The sequence below is a fragment of the Sorghum bicolor genome, chromosome 4, assembly GCF_000003195.3.
Source record: "Sorghum bicolor cultivar BTx623 chromosome 4, Sorghum_bicolor_NCBIv3, whole genome shotgun sequence".
Classification (NCBI taxonomy): Eukaryota; Viridiplantae; Streptophyta; class Magnoliopsida; order Poales; family Poaceae; genus Sorghum; species Sorghum bicolor.
In genome coordinates, this window is record NC_012873.2 from 8,003,122 (window position 1) to 8,020,928 (window position 17,807).

Sequence of the window (17,807 nt, forward strand, 5' to 3'; positions counted from 1 at the left end):
GCAACCACACGGGATACTCCCTCCGTCCCTAAATACTGCTACTTCTAGGAGAAAATTTTGTCCACAAATACTGCTATTTCTACTAGCATACTCAGTCCACCAGCCCATTTAATTATCCTCGGAACTTGCGTGGTTCACCAACTCATTTAATTTCTTCTAGGGAGTAGTACTTTGGCGCATGGTAATTGGTTGATTCTATTCAGTTGACATTAAATGCAGCTCGTTGGAACCAGAGAATCATGGTTTAACGTGCATGATTAAATGGTGGAACCTAAATTAATTAAGGGTAGAATGGTCTTTTGTTTGTCACACTAATCTGTCTGAAATCTGCTAGAAATAACAGTATTTGGGGACGGAGGGAGTAATTTGTAGTTCACTGCCATTGACAAATCGGAAACAAGCAAAGCTATTAAGCTACAAAGCACATGCGAGGGAGAGAGACATTAAAGATATTCCATCACAAAGGGAAAGAACAGATTAAAGATAGGTTGTCGGCAACAAGTGGCAGAAGAATCAAAATGTTCCATAAATAAAAGTTATTACAAAATAAGTTCCAACATCGCAAGTTCAATAGTTTCAGAGTGCACCAACGAATACAGAGGTTGGCTGGAAAAATACAAATTTGCATGGTGGTAGTTCTGTTGTCATTTGGATTAGCAGCTCATGAATGCATCAACTCAGGATCCAATGGCTGCAACAATCTGCTGGATGAGGAGCTCGTAAATGTAACTGATCATTTAGGGCACTCACAATACAATACAAGACTCTATCACAGAGTTCAAGACACTTAATTACATATTATTTATCGTATTTTGCTGATGTGGCAGCATATTTATTGAAGAAAGAGGTAGAAAAAATAAGACTCCAAGTCTTATTTAGACTCCAAGTCCACATTGTTCGAAGTAATAAATAACTTTAGACTCTATGATAGAGTCTGCATTGTGAGTGCCCTTAGATACATGATTGCTTGCATTTAAACTGAAACGGTTGTATGTGATGCATTTCGCAAATGGAAACCAGCGTAGGCACGTAGTAGTAACATTCTTAATGCATGGCTAAGCAAAAGATTGAGAAATTCAAATAAACTTCCTTTCTCACCGATCTTAAAACGCACTCAAAGAATACGCCTAGAGGTTCCCTTCATCATAGATGTCAAATGACCAGTTTATACATGACCATTTTCGTGCTCCCACATATCAAACAAAAGTTTTCGCACTGGTAGTCATCAGAGGCACGTAACAAGAAGTCAAATTCAAATGGGGGCAACCATGGCCATCCCATTCGCAAGAGAAAAATCAATGCTCCAGAAACACCAATCCAGGTCATGGCAAAAATAGTATACCAGTCTATGGTTTTCCAGGCACATAAACCGCCTACGTTGTGTATGAAGATCCCAGTTCTCAACCCCGGTTTTTCCCCAGCAATCTCAGCTTATTAGCTCTTTCTTCTTCCTCCTCCATTTTCTTTCTGCGCAACGCTTCCTCTCTCTGCTTTTGTATCCTTTCCAGCTCCAAATATCGTTCCAGCTCTTTCTGCTCCTGCTCAAGAGCTACTTTTCTTTGAGCTTCCTCCACTTTACGCCTGTTCTCTTCAAGCATTCTGTCCAACTCCTCCCTCTCTCTTCTTTCTTGTTCCTGTGAAGTTTGATTCAAATATATTTGAGTAGGGCCATTGATTATTCGCAAGGTTCTTTGAATAAGAAATGTGTTTACAGTTCCGAAACACACAACAAAATGAAAGGATAAAATCACTTTCAAGGCTAAACTGGGGCAACTACTATATATATGCATTAACGCATAGAAAACTACATCCTTGTGTTGAAGCAGAAAACATGACGACCCTGAATCAGTAACAGTTTGCTTATAACTAGAAAAGCAACCTGTTGCACCAAGCAAAAACCGTTCCTCAGCCTCCAGAGCACCTTCTATCAGTTAGGACCAAGGTTAATGTATCAAAGCTAGATATTCCATTGTCAACAACTTACTAGCTCTCTCGACCAAAAAAAAATGTAGCTACTGTTCTTATGAACAATAATCAGCTACAGAAAGCATACAGATACATAGAACTTACTGCTTTCTTCCTGGCTTCATGAAGAGCTGCTTCTTTCTCTTTTTGTAGCTGAGAGTCAACCTCATCAAATAACTTTCTAATACCCTCCTCAATTCGGCGTTCAATGTCAAGTTTCACCTCCTCAGAGTTCAGACGTTCCTCGACATTTTTTCTTATAGCTTCTTCGACTCTCCTAGCAAGCTCCTCTTCCAGCAACTTAAATTCGGCTTCCTTTTGACGCCTGAAATTCAATACCAAATTATACAAGTGAACATAAAAGGGACTGGTTGGTACGTAGTATAGTAAGTATCACCATTTGCATACACGAACAGCATAATGCTACTACATGAACTGACTTCATATAGTATTACGCCAACCAATCAATTCCAAAATAAATGTGCAACAATATGCTAACTGAAACAAGCAAAAAGTAGAACTATGAAAATGGGCATGATATGTGGAACCAAATTATTTGTGAACCAAGTTCTCAAGAGGAAAAACATCTATAAGGTGATAGGTTGGATGTCGATGACATGATGTAAAATGGTGTTATGTGTGGCTGCCAAGAGGAATAGATCTATAAATAATAGCAGGACAAATAAGAGAAGCAATGAGCATGACAGAAACTTTACAAAGTAGGAGAGTTCAATTAAATGTTCTTTGCTTGATTAAAGAAGGTACCATGCTATTCCTATAATAATGCATGAACTGATAAGACATCAATTATCTATACATACGTGTTGGTACACCTAATTTAGTCATATGCACTTTCTACATTTCATAAGTAATTAATGGAGTACATGCGTGCAAAAGTTCTTTCAATTACAAAAGGGTAAATGATTCTAAGAAACAGCTAAGAAACCAGTTAGAACAGAGTTAAGAAACCTGTTTACTGGGCTGACTCAACGGTTATGGCATGTTGTAAAAAAGCCACAATCTAATCAGTTCAACTACTTAATCAGCCAGTTGCACTTTAAAGAAGTGTAGGCCCAACAACAGCAGGGAGAGGCTTGTGTCACAACAATTACTAGTTATTATTACAATTCTTTTCAACACTCAAGAGAGCATATCATTATATTAAGGGAAAAAAACAGGGGGTAAAGAGCCCCTACAACACTCACACCAACAACCACACATTATAGAGAGTTAGATTACATAAGAACCCAAAATGACTAGGAAACGACCTGTAATGGGTAGTCAGCCAAGCCTTATGGGCCGGAACACAATATTGTAGACCCATTAGGGATAGGGTAAGGTATAAGATTAGATATCTTGCTTAGTAATCAAGTAAGCCTCTCTATATAAGGAGAGATGTATCAATCAAGCGAAGAAGAATATTGATCTATTAGGGTTAGTTCCCTTCCATCCCAGCTCTTTTGGTGCAGCTGCCACCTCTTGACTGGCGAGGTCACACTGCATGGATTAGGCCATCTAGATCAAGGTTTGTGACACAACCTGAGAAGGAAACTAACACTATTCACCATCCAGCAGAAGGGCAAGATAGTAAATATCATTGGCCGCAGCTAGACCTCAGTTAACAACTCTCCAGCGAGCAACAAGGCTCTCCAGCCAACTTGGGAGAAACACCGTACAAAAACACAACGTTTACAATGTTTCTGAATCATCCAGGATCCAAGGATGATGATGTAATTAAGCTCCTTTTTTGCCTGACCATCAAATCTCACTTCTACTCTTGCCAACCAATTGTCAAAGCAGACATCGTCTTGCTACTGAGAAAGAGCTTGAAGACCAAATTTCTGCTGCAGGTTAAACCAGAAATCCTGAGCAAAGACACAAGAGGTAAGCAAGTGGTTGATATACTCCGTTTCCTGATCACAGTGAGGGCAGTGTTCAGGATGTGGGAGGCCACACCAAGTGAGTCAATCAGTGGTCCAACACTTGTCATGAGCCATTAACCACATAAAAGAATTACAATTCCCTGGAGCCCATGATTTCCATATTCTCTCCCAAGAGCCATATGTCACCGCACCCTGAAATAAGCTCCTTTAAGCAGACTCGCTCCGTGCTGGCCATATATTGAAAAACAGCATATATGAATCTTTTACCCCAGGTTGCAAAGCCACCTCAAAGAGAATGTCCTCGAGCTCAAGGTATTTGGCAATAACATCAATAGTACAGCACCTTGGATATTTGCAGTCTAATTGTGATAAGCACCACCTCCCAATACTGTGCGCTTGTTTGGCCTTCTGTAGGCAACCAAAGTCCAAAGTAAATAGCTGGGGCACCAACCACAAATCCGTTGCCCATGAAGCCAACAATCACTACAAAATAATGTGCGAGCAACATCACCAACTTCTGAAATCACAGCCACAGAAAAGAAGGCACGGGGAGCATTAGTGGACCTGTATAGGAAAGCCAACCAAGGGCAAGGCTCTGTTTTTTTGTAACCACAGACATCTCATCAATATTGCCAGCAAAGATTTTGAAGGTTAGAAATTCCCAGTCCACCAAGCTCTGGACAGAGACAGGTTTTGGTCCAAGCCACAAGCAATGGCCCATGGATAATTCTCATCCTCACCAAAGGAAACCCCTTCCAATCCTATCAATCGCCTTAATGGCTCATGACAGGAGTTCCATAGCCATTGTCAAATACACCATCATCAATGTTAGCACAGACCAGACCAAGATCCTTGGGCTGGCGTGTGCTAAATGATCAGCTTTCCAGCCAAGGAGTTGTTCAGCTATCTTATCAATGATGGGAGACTTTGTCAGTTTCTTCAAAGAGAGGCGAACTCCCAAATATTTTCAAGGAAAATATTGCAGCTCACATGGTAGCTGTTCTTCTGTATTTGTGAAGTCCGTCTCAGTGCACTAGATGGGAAAAACATTACTCTTCTGCACGTTAGTTTCACCCCAATACATCTCCAAAGAGGCCTAAAATATGTTGTCAAAAAGAGGTCTAAAATATGAAGGGTTAGACCCAACATCATTAGCAGATGGACCGAGGAAGAGGATGATGTCATCCGCAAAAGAGAAATCTGGTGTGGCAAAGCACAAGAGGCCTGACTGAGAATGTCATTATGAGGATGAAAGATATCTCTGGGTACTCCACTAAGAAGCACTAGTGTTAGGAAGAGAGGAGTAGCCCATCGATATTATCACACTAAACCATGCAAAATCCCATCTTTTTCATGACCACGAGGAAGGGCCTTGTGATCTCAAGCTTGAGGGTGATTGTAGAAATTAAGCCGTTTGTCGAACAAGCATCAAATTGTCTTCTACGAATTTCCCCTTTATGAATGCACCTCAATTGATAGAAACCCTTTGGTTTAACCGAGTAGCCGAACGATTTGCTTGAATCAGTGACCAATTTAGCATAGCTATGCACAAGACTTGGCAGCCAGAAGTTTTTCAATAACAACTTTTTCTTGAGGAGAAATATGGTGATTTTTGGTTGCTGATCAAAATGAATTCAAATTATGTGGGACACCACAGCTAAGTTATCAAGCAGACTGTAAAGAGGCTAATGCTAGAAATGTCATTTTGTGTGCAAAACAGAATAATTACTCCTAATAATATCTCAATATATGACTAAGAATTTAAGAGGGAACAAAAGATGAACATGCAAAGATAATAGCAACGTGTGTGTATAGGAGACAATAAAAGAAGATGGGTACCTTTTCTTTTCTTCTTCCATCCTTTGTTTTACAGTGGGGTTTATTTTCTCTGATACATGACTTGGACTGCCTGAGTTATTTTCTAATGAACTTGTCGTGCTCCGACTTCTCTGTCTTTTGTGTCTCCTTGGAGATGGTGGGCTTCTATGCCTTCTTGGACTTGGTGAGTTGCTCCTATCCCATAGTGGAGAAGGAGACCGAGTTTTTCGCCTAAGGATAAGTTAAAAATTGAACTTTAAAACAGGAAAATACGGCAGCAGAAAAGCTTATAAGGTTAACTGATATAATTAACTACTCCCTTCTTTTCAAATTATAAAATGTTTTAGCTTTTCTATATACAACATAGTTTATATCTAAGTGCACAGCAGAAGTTATGTATGTAGAAATGCCAAAACATCTTATAATTTGGAACAGAGGGAGTACTACAAGTAGAGGGGTGGACATAGTATACTCTCCAACAGGAAAAAGGGTATCATTAGGAGAGGCTTGACCATTTTCATAATTTTGATGTGATTTAGTACCGCTATGTTTTAGTACTATCTGACTTCAGATGTTTTTCTTTGAAACCAGATCAGCCCTCATGTTCTGTTTGTTTTATCTATCCCATTGACAACATTTCACAAGGAAAAAAAGAAACATTTTCATTAAAAAATCCTATAGGACACCTTCCAAGCAAGCAAATCTGAGATCAGGAAAATAACAATGCAGAGAGCACCTGATGTCCGACCGAACACACTACTGTAAGATGGGAGGGTAATCATCGATAAGTGATTCATGTTTGCACAACAGGACCTCCGTGAAGATCCGCTGAGGCAAACTAGCTGGGGTAATACATCGAACATCTATAAGCATATAAAACAGAAAAACAGAAAGAATTCAATCTAAGCTCTGACACAAAGAAACCTAGAGATAGAAACATAGAGATTGGGTGGGTGGATGGGTGGGTAGGCGGGGAGACGAGTACCGGGAGGCATAAGGGGAGCGGCTCCGATCTCGTCTGTTTCTCCGGCTGGCGTACCGCGGAGGAGGGGAGCCTCGCCGGCGGAAGGGCGGAGGCGACCGGGAAATCTCTCTACGCATCAGACCTTGTGCCTCTACTCCGCCCTCGGCTTTGGATTGTTTCAGTTTGAGGGGCGCGCCCGTGTCCGCGAGGGGAAATGGGAGACAGCAGGTTTGCCTTTGGTTTAGGTCGACATGAGGCGTTAGCATCTACGACGTTTTGCAATTAAGCTTTGTATTTGACTAATTTGCTAAAAAACTCAAATTGAGCTATCCAATGGTTTTGCATTTGAGTTTTGCATTTTGGCAAAGTTAGTAAATGAGGGAAGAAACTTAGCATTTTTGCCAAACCTCGGACGACTTTGCAAAGACCGATCGGTCTCTCCTCCCACGCGGTTTCCGGTCTCCCACGCGTCTCCGACTACTATTCGTGCCATATAGGGGAAACTTCCATCGCGACATATCGCGACACAAAGTCCGATCGGCCTCTGACTCCTCTTCACGACACAAAGTCTCACCACGCGCCGCCGTCCGCCTCGCGACAGAAACACCTTCATACGTGCCGTCCGCTGCCGTAGTCGGAGAATCGCGCCGCCTGAGGCCATAAGTTCAAGGCTGCCCTCCGTCCCTGCTACGTCTGAGGCTATACATTTGGTTTTGTCAACTCAATTTTGCCAAAAACCATTAGAGACACTCAATTTTGGGACTTGGCATATTGATTTAAGACTTAACAAACTCCTTGTTTTGCAAAACAAAAATTACAAAACCGTTTGAGATGCTCTGTTTGATTTGATGTAAAGTATTTTTAGGGTTTCAAAAAATATTTTAATTTTATAAAATACTTTAAGTTTAGAGTGCCTTAAAGTATTTAAATGTAATAATTTTTTTAGTTTTGGAGAGTACAATATATTAGTATTTTTATAGAACAACTCTAAGAAAAAGACCGGATTAGATTTAGAAAGATTGATTAATCAATCATACCGCTAAATCGTTTTGTAGATAGAAAAACGTCTCTAAGAAAATTCTTTAAATTTAGGTTCGAGCTATTTGATTTTTTAATGCTTTTAGGCTTTTTAAAAGCGAAACAATTTTCCATGAAGCAAAAGTTCTAGGAAGCTTCTACCTTCTGAAAAGTCCAAAAACTCTTAGAAAAGCCTAACTTTCAGAGATTGTTTGGATTCTCTCCTTCAAACTTTAGAGCTAAAGGTATAAATAGATGATCTAAAGTTAATCTAAACTTTAGCACACATCATATCAGAGCATTAGATCTAAAAAACATAGCTAAAGTGCTCTAAAAATTTTAGAGCTAAAAAGTTTAGAGAAGATGATCCAAATAAATCTTTAATAACTCTTCAACCTAAAAAAACCGCTTGCTAAAGTTGGATATGCAATTTCGCTCGCTTGACGGAAACATAGCTAAAGTGCTCTAAAAATTTTAGAGCTAAAAAGTTTAGAGAAGATGATCCAAATAAATCTTTAATAACTCTTCAACCTAAAAAAACCGCTTGCTAAAGTTGGATATGCAATTTCGCTCGCTTGACGGCTCATTCTCACATGTTGCGCACCTTGCCGCGCAGACACCTTCCGCAGTGACAACAACCTCTACAAATATTTTTCTTTGCCTCATAGATTAATGAGGATATAGTTGCAAAGGGATGTGATATTATGGTCCTCATTGTATCCGAAAAGTCGTAAGGATTAACAAGGAAAGTAGACTCACAACCTTTTTTTTTCACCCACCATTTGGACCAAGGTCCTAGATGGTGTATGGCTATCAAAGAAGCTTATAAGAGCCAGGAGCTATACTTTTTTAACCCTACAGAGATCAAATAAAAAAATAGTTTAAATTAAGTTTCATATGAATGAGTTGGGGAACCTGATAAAGATGATAAGAGAGATCTAACACTCGACAGAAATTTTATTATTAACATCTACATAAACTATTCGCATCTATCACTTGATCCGTGAGTCATGAGCACCAAGACATAAAAAGCATATTTGTAGCTGCATCTGGATGCTCGCATGGAGACATATAGCGTACTACTCTGTACTCTCTCCATTCATTTACATAAAAACTACTAATATTTATAATATAAAAATAAAATTTCATTAAATTTAATTAAATTAATTATGAATTATATTTTGGTAGTAAACATAGTTAGAGATATAAATATAAATATTATTTATTATAAGCATGTTTAAAATTAAATTGCTTTGACCTGGACTTATTGTACAATTCTCATAGTTGTTGCATCTTTTGATAAAACAAATCCGAATTGACGGTGCTGCCTGCTTTTTCGTTGAATTTTTGTTGGGTGGCCGAAGCGAAGCCCGACTTGCCCACCCGGCCACCCCCCACCCCCACCTCATCATAAACCCAAACTAAACAAACATCACTGACGCCGCGCGCCCCACCTACCCCTCGGCCCCCGCCCTCCTCGCCCAGTGGGTCGGTCCTCCGCATCTCCCATCTCCCATCCCTCGTGTTCTCCCGCTTCCGCCTCCCCTCCGATCTCCTCCGCCGCATCCACCTCCCCCGAACCCTAGACCCACTCGCGCGCGCCCATTGGCCTCCGGTCGCCATGTCCGCCGCTCATCTTCTCCGTCACTCCCGCAAGGTCTGTCTGTGTGCATGTCCCCCCCCCCCTCCCCCTTTCCATGGTAAATCAATCAATTAATGTGTTCGATCTGTCCGATCTTATGCGGGTAATCGCGCCGATGCTTCCTCTCCGCGTGTTGTAAATGTTGATGGATTTTCGCAAGTGGGGGAGGGAATAGTAATCTATAGATTTTTCTCCCCCGGCTGGCGGCTGCTGCGCTGCTAGTAATCTGGGCGCCAATCGCTCGTGGACGTGGGCTTCCGTGCCGATGCATTCTGTAACTAACCATGCTGTTCGATCTTCGATCCGTGCTGCATGTTTGTGTAATTACGTCCACTCGATCCCACGGAAAGTGTACCAGTCGTGTTTTTTTGCAGTTTATCATGTCATAAACTGGAGATTCCAGCCAGCCTGTTTTGCGCCCCCCACCCCCCAACCAAAAAAAAAGAGAGAGAGTGTGTTGGTTGGAGGATCAGTTTGGATTGTAAAGTAGAGGTGTTGCAACTGTCGTGACATTGACTGGTTGCTTTGACATAAACCTAGGCTATGACTGTGCCCTCTTGCATGTTGTTCTCACTTATCATTTATTTCTGCACTCCTTTTGTGGGTTGCCATCGCTCCAGCTAGGTTTCTTAAGAACTTTTTCTGCACTCCTTTCATGGGCTGCCATCGCTTCAGCTAGGTTTGTTAAGGACTTGTTCACATGCAACAGCATAGTGCGCATCCCTCAGTTCGGTAGATTCCATGTACCCTGTTTCATGTGTTTTTATTTTATACTAAATTGAGTTTACCATGTAATCTACCATTCTGTTTCTACCTGATGTTTATTTCTTCCTTCAATTCTACAGCTGCGGAGTTTGCAAAATGCTGTGGGTTGTGAGAATTTTAGTCTTGTTCGGCATTTCTCCAGCGGTTCCGGATCCGTTATCGCCAAGGAAAATGGTATTTGCTATCATTCTCATCTATCTTTTATTTTCTCTTTCCCCTTTTTCAGTGACCCATTTCTGAGGAGGTCAATAGCATCTGTAATGTGTCCACTGAACTAGATTGGGGAATGCAGATGCTTGTTCAGGCTACATGCTATCTGATAAACTATTTATTCTATCCAAAAGGCATATTGATTTATTTATTGATATACTTGTGCTATTGTTTTGGTTATTGATCATGCCTCTTAATATCATCGATGTAGACATGTACACCACCTTATGTTGCGGGTACACTTATATTAGATGCTTTAGAAATTCGTCCATGTTCTTTCCAGTCAGCCTGGATTCAGTTATGTGATATAGAAGCATCATTAATTGGTTTTTCTCACATTTTTGCAAATAGCATGAAGTGGTAAAACTATAATTTGATTTGGTATTTTCATTTCATATTATGTCACCATCTGTATTATTATTGTTATTCACACTAAGCTTTGGATTTTGGAGTTGATATTTTGATACTTCCATTTCATGACATGCGAGTGTCTGATTTATCACCTTATTATTTTTGGACTTCTGGCGTGAACCTGTTTCAGGAAGTAGTTGTTTTGATTTCTGAGGGAACGTGTACAGTGAATAGTTCTCATTTATTGCATGCCCTTCATTGTTGCCATTGAAAATGTCATGCCTCTGGTTGCGTCAGGTGTTGGAAAAAGAACCAGAGGTACCAGATTTTCCCAGCATAACCAGCCTGCAAAAGAGCTCGAGACATTCTCACTAGGAGTAAATGGAAGCTGCACTTGGAGAAGAGCATCCAACAGCCTTACCCCAAGTGCTGCTAGCAGGCTCAATGGTTCATTCTCATGGTATGCATCTTTCTAACCTGTTATTCTTAGCTTATAGAGATGTATTGGAATGCATCAAATGCAAACTACATTAAAGTGGAAAATGAGAACTAGAAATACTGACCATTGGATCTCTCACGGAAGTTCATTAAAATATTTGAAAATACCCCTGGCTTATTCCACTATAAGCCTGATCCACAATTTAATGCACACACAAATGGCAATTGGCTCTGCTGTAGAACTATAGAACTCAATCTAATCTGATGAATAATATTGAAGTTTATAATGCTCAGTATTAATTTTAGTTCCCTCCAGATATGCCCTGACCTTGATGTTCCAGTCAGGTCTTGGTAAATACTCTGAAGCTGTTTTGACATTTTTTTTGGTTATTTATTGGCAGTGGACAGGTAGTTTCAGCTCGTCCATTCTCAAGTAGTGCAGGTACTGTCCGTTTGTTATACTTTTTACGCTTTTAATTGGGAAACCTTATTGTTATGGCTAGTATATTTCTAAGTGGATCAAGTCCCTTCAAGAAATATTTGCAAAAATGCAGGGTTACTTTCAAATGCTTGTACAGAATTTGCATTTGCTGGCGTTCTGTTTCACTTCTTTCATAAAGTTGCTCCTCTCTGTATCCTGTCTTTTCAATGTCTCATTTGTTCATCCATGCACATGTTAATCTGTATTCCGTCACTACAAGTACAAACACAGCCAGATGACTCAGATCCCTCACTGCACCCCACCCACCCATTTTTCTGTTGAACTTTGGATGCAGTTTTGTCCTGCCAGCAAAGCTTTTAGCTTGTTTGCATTGCATTGGCAAATTTTAGTATCTTCCAATATTGGGTGTGGTGTCTGCATCTCTTTGTTTCCTATCTTGAATGCTTTAATTCCATTGGCAAAAGCATGGTCTTATGCTTTCTGTATTAACATACTGTGCTTATTCCAGACCTGCCTCCACATCAAGAAATTGGCATGCCGTCTCTTTCGCCTACAATGACTGAGGTATATTTGTCACCCAAAAATAATTACTACAAACTGAATGATAGCTGAACTGAAACCTGTATTGCTGCTTGTCTTTATTCTGTAAAATTCTTTGTAGGGAAACATTGCCAAGTGGCTTAAGAAGGAAGGAGACAAGGTCTCCCCTGGTGAGGTTCTCTGTGAGGTGGAAACTGTAAGTTTCTTATAATTTACAGAAGAGATGGAACATATGTTAACTTTATTTATTTTTACTTAAGCTGCAGCAGAACCAAATAACATTTGAGTGAATTTCTGGTGATCAGGATAAAGCCACTGTGGAGATGGAGTGCATGGAAGAGGGCTATCTTGCTAAGATTGTTCAAGGAGATGGTGCAAAGGAGATTAAAGTTGGCGAGGTACATATTTACTGACTGAAGAATAAATATGATTTTGAGACATCAGTTATCAGTTTAATAATAATTTGTCCCATTCTTTTCTCTTAGGTCATTGCTATAACTGTGGAAGAAGAGGGTGACATTGAGAAGTTTAAGGATTATAAGCCGTCATCTTCAGCTGAACCTGTAGCTCCTGCTGAATCAAAGGCTCAACCAGAACCATCCCAGCCGAAGGTGGAGGAAAAAAAGCTTACCCAGGCTCCTGAGGCCAAGGCCCCGAAGATTGAAGATGCTTCTCAATCTGGAGATCGTATATTTGCCAGCCCTCTTGCCCGTAAACTGGCTGAAGATAACAATGTCAGTTCTTGTCATGTCATCTGTATTGATAGTTTTGATGAATATAGTAGTTAATGTTGAGGGTTTAACAGGTCCCACTATCAAGTGTGAAAGGTACTGGTCCTGATGGGCGTATTTTGAAGGCAGATATTGAAGATTACTTGGGTGAGTTATTACTTCTCTGGTTGAAAACATTTGATCTCTTGTAAGTTCTAAGCTTATGCATTTGTACTGCCAAGTTAAATTTGGGTGTCTTCCCCATTGAAGTACCTGCCATGATTGATATATAGTGTTATTGTGTTCTGTTTAGTTCGCTGGAATTTTTCTAGATGGCCCAGTATTGTATTCCCCTTGCTAACTGCCTGTTGTTGATTGTTGTATATGGTGTGTTCTAGTTGTTGAGCCTGATTCTTTAGATTATAACCTGTGTCAGATTCTCTATATTGGAACCTTTAAGGATTCATACTAGAATTTTGAACCACACAAAACTGAGATTCTGCTTTGGCATTGTGGTAGTCACACTTGCTGGAACCACTTTTAACAGTTCATTGTTTGTTTAACAGATTTTTAAAACCACATTTCAAATCAAGTATTTCTGCTTTCTAAATAATAACTGGATCGTGATAAGAGAGAATTTTGTGTGAGAAAAAATAGGGAAACATTGACCTTTGCATGACAGGTTTTACTAGAGTTTAATCTGATTTGCCAAACATGGTGCCAAGAATTTCAAGACTGTTTGTGCAGCAGCCTGGCAAAATAAGCTCAACCCAAGTGTAAACTAGCCCTAAGTGGCGCCATCACATGCTTTTGCTTCCATGCAGGGTTACGCTAGTTAGATTCTGCAGAGAAAAGTTCAGTTCACTCAGTTGTTTCCCTGAATCCTTGTTACACTTGTTTAGTTACTTGATTATTTCACTTTAGTAGGTTATACTCCCTCCATCCCAAATTGTAAGTCATTCCAAGAATCTTGGAGAGTCAAAGCATTTTTAAGTTTGACCAAAATTATAGAGAGAAATATTAAGATCTGTAACATAAAGTGAGTATACTATAAAAATATAATTAAGGAAGAATCTAATGATACATAGTTGGTATCATAATAATAATTATTTTATCATATAAATTTGGTCAAACTTAGGATAGTTTGACTCTCCAAGATTCTTGGAATGACTTACAATTTGAGATGGTAATGTTCCTCACTACATCATGATTGTTGCATCTTATTTTTTTCTCGAACACGCAGGAGAGCTGCGTATCATTGTATTAATAGAAGAAGATTGTTGCATCTTATTTCATTTGTGTAATAAACTTGTAATAATATCCCATGTTTTCGCATTTTGGTTTCATTTAGCTGAACCAACTGTAATCTAACTTCTGATTACCCTTGGTGTTAATGAAACTTCTGTAGCCAAGGGTGGGACGAGGGAGGCTTTTGCAGCTCCAGGGTTAGGTTATATTGATATTCCAAATGCACAGATAAGAAAGGTAATTTTTGATGACCAGATTGTTAGGCAGCATTTTCATATTAGATGCTAACAGCCTGAGAATGTGTTGACCTTTTGTTCAGGTTACCGCGAACCGCTTGCTACAATCAAAACAGACCATTCCTCATTACTACTTGACAGTAGATGCACGTGTTGACAAACTTGTCAAGTATGTTTCTAGCCTAATTTGTGATTTACAGAGCTCTTTTCGTTGGTGGAACAGCATTGATTCATTTATTACTTCTAACTATGAGTACCTTGTGTCATTCTAATCCACAGGTTGCGAGGTGAACTGAACCCGCTGCAGGATGCTGCTGGTGGAAAGAAAATATCAATTAATGATCTTGTCATCAAGGTAATTGTGGGTTCTCCCTTTTGGTCTGGTATTCTATTGTGCACTTAGTTTTGTTTTTGTTATCTGTACTGATATTCTATTAATTTCCTCTCTACTGTGCAGTAATGAATGTCTTTATTTGGTATGCAGGCTGCAGCTTTGGCTCTTCGAAAGGTCCCACAGTGTAACAGCTCATGGATGAATGATTTTATTCGCCAGTAAGTTCCGATGGTTCATTTGTACTGGGAAGATATTTTATTATCTCGTAGCCTAGAACAGTTAAATATGACACTTATTTCTGGTACAGATACCACAATGTAAACATCAACGTGGCCGTTCAGACTGAACATGGATTGTTTGTTCCAGTAATTAGGGTAAGCTACTCCAAATATTTCCTATGTGTTCTTTCTGTTGTTTGTAACTTTTGGAGAAATTCTAACTTCTACTTATGCTGCAGGATGCAGACAAGAAGGGACTTGGTACAATTGCTGAGGAGGTGAAGCAGTTGGCTCAAAAAGCAAGAGATAATAGCTTAAAACCAGCAGATTACGAAGTATGTTGTGCATACTAAGTGTGCTAAGCTGGAAAGTAGAAATGAGAAAAAATCATGACATATTGGTGTTGCATTTTCAGGGTGGCACCTTCACCGTATCAAACTTGGGAGGTCCCTTTGGAATTAAACAATTCTGTGCCATCATAAATCCTCCTCAGTCAGCAATTTTGGCCATTGGTTCTGGTAATGAGTTCTAGAAGATTTCCACTTATATGCTAGCACTTCTCTGTTTCTTAAAGCCATGCTATCTTATTTTTGCTAACCTGTCTTTTAGCACTTGGACCAAGAATCATACATAATCTTGATTATAGTGCCGCTGAGTGATTAGTAATTCAGTTCTGCAAACAGGATGTTTAACCTAAACATTAGTTGGCATGTGTTTTGTTTCTATGCTATATTTGCTACTTCAGAATGATTTAATAGCTCCTTTGTTTTGCTAGCAGTGCCTAATGTTCTTTCATGGTTAATTGCATTCTTTTGAGCAGCTGAGAAGAGGGTGATACCTGGTTCCGCTGACGGTCAGTACGAATTTGGTTCATTCATGTCAGCTACACTGAGCTGTGACCACAGGGTTATAGATGGTAAGCTTGGTCTTTGTGCAATGTCTCCATGGACTGTTGACAGGAATTAACTCTGCTGTTCCTGGAAACTATGCAGGTGCAATTGGTGCCGAATTCCTGAAAGCATTCAAGGGCTACATCGAGAACCCGACCTCAATGCTACTGTGAAGGGATGGATGACCTAACACATTTCTTGTTAAGCTGTTAAATAACCAGGCCAGCCAAAGTGGCGTTTCCAAACCAATAGCACAGAGCCGTCTTCTCTGTTTTGATATTGCCAGTGTTAAGTAGGATCAACGTATACAGGCCTTATTGAGGTCATTTTTGGGTTTGTCCTCACGGACAATTGATGGGAATAAATATGTAAGAAGCCAACGTGGGAAGGAACTCTTTGATTTTTCGAACATTGCGACTAGAAAAACTGTAAATTTGTTGAGGTTTTCCACAGTAAGCGTGATTTGATGCGTTGATGATATCTTGATAAGGGTCGTAGTCATGGATTCAGTTAAGATGTTGTGATGCATGCTCGTCAGCTGCAATGTAAGCAACGTGGAAGGAAAAGGTTGGTCAGAAAGGTGCTAAATAACAGCTTCCTAAGAGCATCTCAAGCAATCCTCTTTTTCAAACCCCCAATGAGTAAAAACTGACATTTTAGAGATTTTGTAGTTCCTGTTCTCCAAAACCTCAATGAGAATTTTTTTTTGTAGTCCCTCAAATTATAGATTCTGACACCTTTATTTATACTTCAAATAAACAGAGACCTCCCCTAATTCCACTTGGGATGGGGTTTTCTTTCTCAGGCCTCCTCCCCTAATTTGCTGGCGAGATCTCTCCTCCCCTAATCCATTTGGGATATGATTTTCTTTTTGCTGGAAAGGAGACCTTGTTCCCAATAACTAGTTTTTATGGTTGGATTTTTCTCCTACTACTTGGGATTTTGCCCTCATTTAACTAGTTTTTAGGGTTGGATTTTTCCCCTACTACTTAGGATGCTCTAATGGGTTTGTACCAGTAGTACCAAGTAAATGACCTCTCTATATCCCAGCAGGCTGGAGTCAAAATCACAACCTCGCGTGGTAACAATAAACATAAGGTGATGAGTCAGTATTTTTTTTCTACAAACTTGGTTAAATTTAAAATAGGTTGATTCAAGACAACTTTGAAAGTTGTTTATTTCGGAACAAAGAGTGTTATATTTGTAAGCCTGCTATTTTAACAAAATCACAACCTCGCGTGGTGACAATAAACATAAGGTGATGAGTCAGTATTTTTTTTCTACAAACTTGGTTAAATTTAAAATAGGTTGATTGAAGATAACTTTGAAAGTTGTCTATTTTGGAACAAAGAGTGTTATATTTGTAAGCCTGCTATTTTAACCAAATCACAACCTCGCGTGGTGGCAATAAACATACGGTGAAAAAAGGATATTTTTTCTATAAACTTCATTAAACTTAAAATAATTTAATTTAAGATAACTTGAAAAGTTGATTCATTTTGGGACGATTGGAGTATATTTGTAAGAGCAACTCCAGCCCAAGTCTCTAAAGTAAGCCCTTAAACTTTTATTTACAGGCTATGATAAAAAAAATAAGGGCTTAAATTAAGAGCAACTCTAGCCCAAATTCCTAAATTAAGCCCTTAAACTTTTATTTACAGGCTATGATAAAAAAAGTAGGAGCTCAAATTAAGACCCAACTCTAATGGAAAAAACAGACCAAGTCCTTATCTCACATGGGACCCACCTGTCATTGACAAATTCTACATCAACTCCACCATTTGTAATTTTTGTCTTGATTTATGGGTGGGGAGAGGAAAGTGGGTGGGACCCACTGGATAGGGGGTTCTGGATATGAGAGGCTGAAACTATAATTTGGAAAGACATGGAAAATAGGAGCCCAAATAGGAGGTGGGTTGGAGTTGTTTTGGATCAAGTCCCTAGATTTAGAATAGGGACTTATTTAGGAAGTGGACTGGAGTTGCTCTAAGACCCAACTCCAATGGAAAAAACAGACCAAGTTCTTATCTCACATGGGACCCATCTGTCATTGACAAATCCTACATCAACTCCACCATTTGTAATTCTTGTCTTGATTTATGCGTAGAGAGAGGAAAGTAGGTGGGACCCACTAGA

At 39.6% G+C, this 17,807-nt stretch overlaps 2 protein-coding genes across 2 annotated transcripts; one reads left to right on the top strand and one right to left on the bottom strand.

The window, feature by feature from the left end:
- Positions 1,091-6,872, bottom strand: LOC8073761 (uncharacterized protein At1g10890). The gene is made up of 4 exons (XM_002453497.2): positions 6,652-6,872; positions 5,688-5,897; positions 2,071-2,290; positions 1,091-1,634 (listed from the first exon to the last, which is right to left on the bottom strand). The coding sequence occupies exons 1-4, from the start codon at positions 6,765-6,767 to the stop codon at positions 1,401-1,403; spliced, it is 780 nt and encodes a 259-aa protein (XP_002453542.1). The 5' UTR covers positions 6,768-6,872; the 3' UTR covers positions 1,091-1,400.
- LOC8085529 (dihydrolipoyllysine-residue acetyltransferase component 2 of pyruvate dehydrogenase complex, mitochondrial) lies at positions 9,073-16,160 on the top strand. The gene is made up of 18 exons (XM_002451733.2): positions 9,073-9,304; positions 10,135-10,228; positions 10,913-11,075; positions 11,455-11,495; positions 12,004-12,059; positions 12,157-12,231; positions 12,341-12,433; positions 12,521-12,769; positions 12,841-12,913; positions 14,154-14,230; positions 14,313-14,398; positions 14,509-14,584; positions 14,714-14,781; positions 14,871-14,937; positions 15,021-15,116; positions 15,197-15,299; positions 15,602-15,697; positions 15,774-16,160. The coding sequence occupies exons 1-18, from the start codon at positions 9,269-9,271 to the stop codon at positions 15,842-15,844; spliced, it is 1,620 nt and encodes a 539-aa protein (XP_002451778.1). The 5' UTR covers positions 9,073-9,268; the 3' UTR covers positions 15,845-16,160.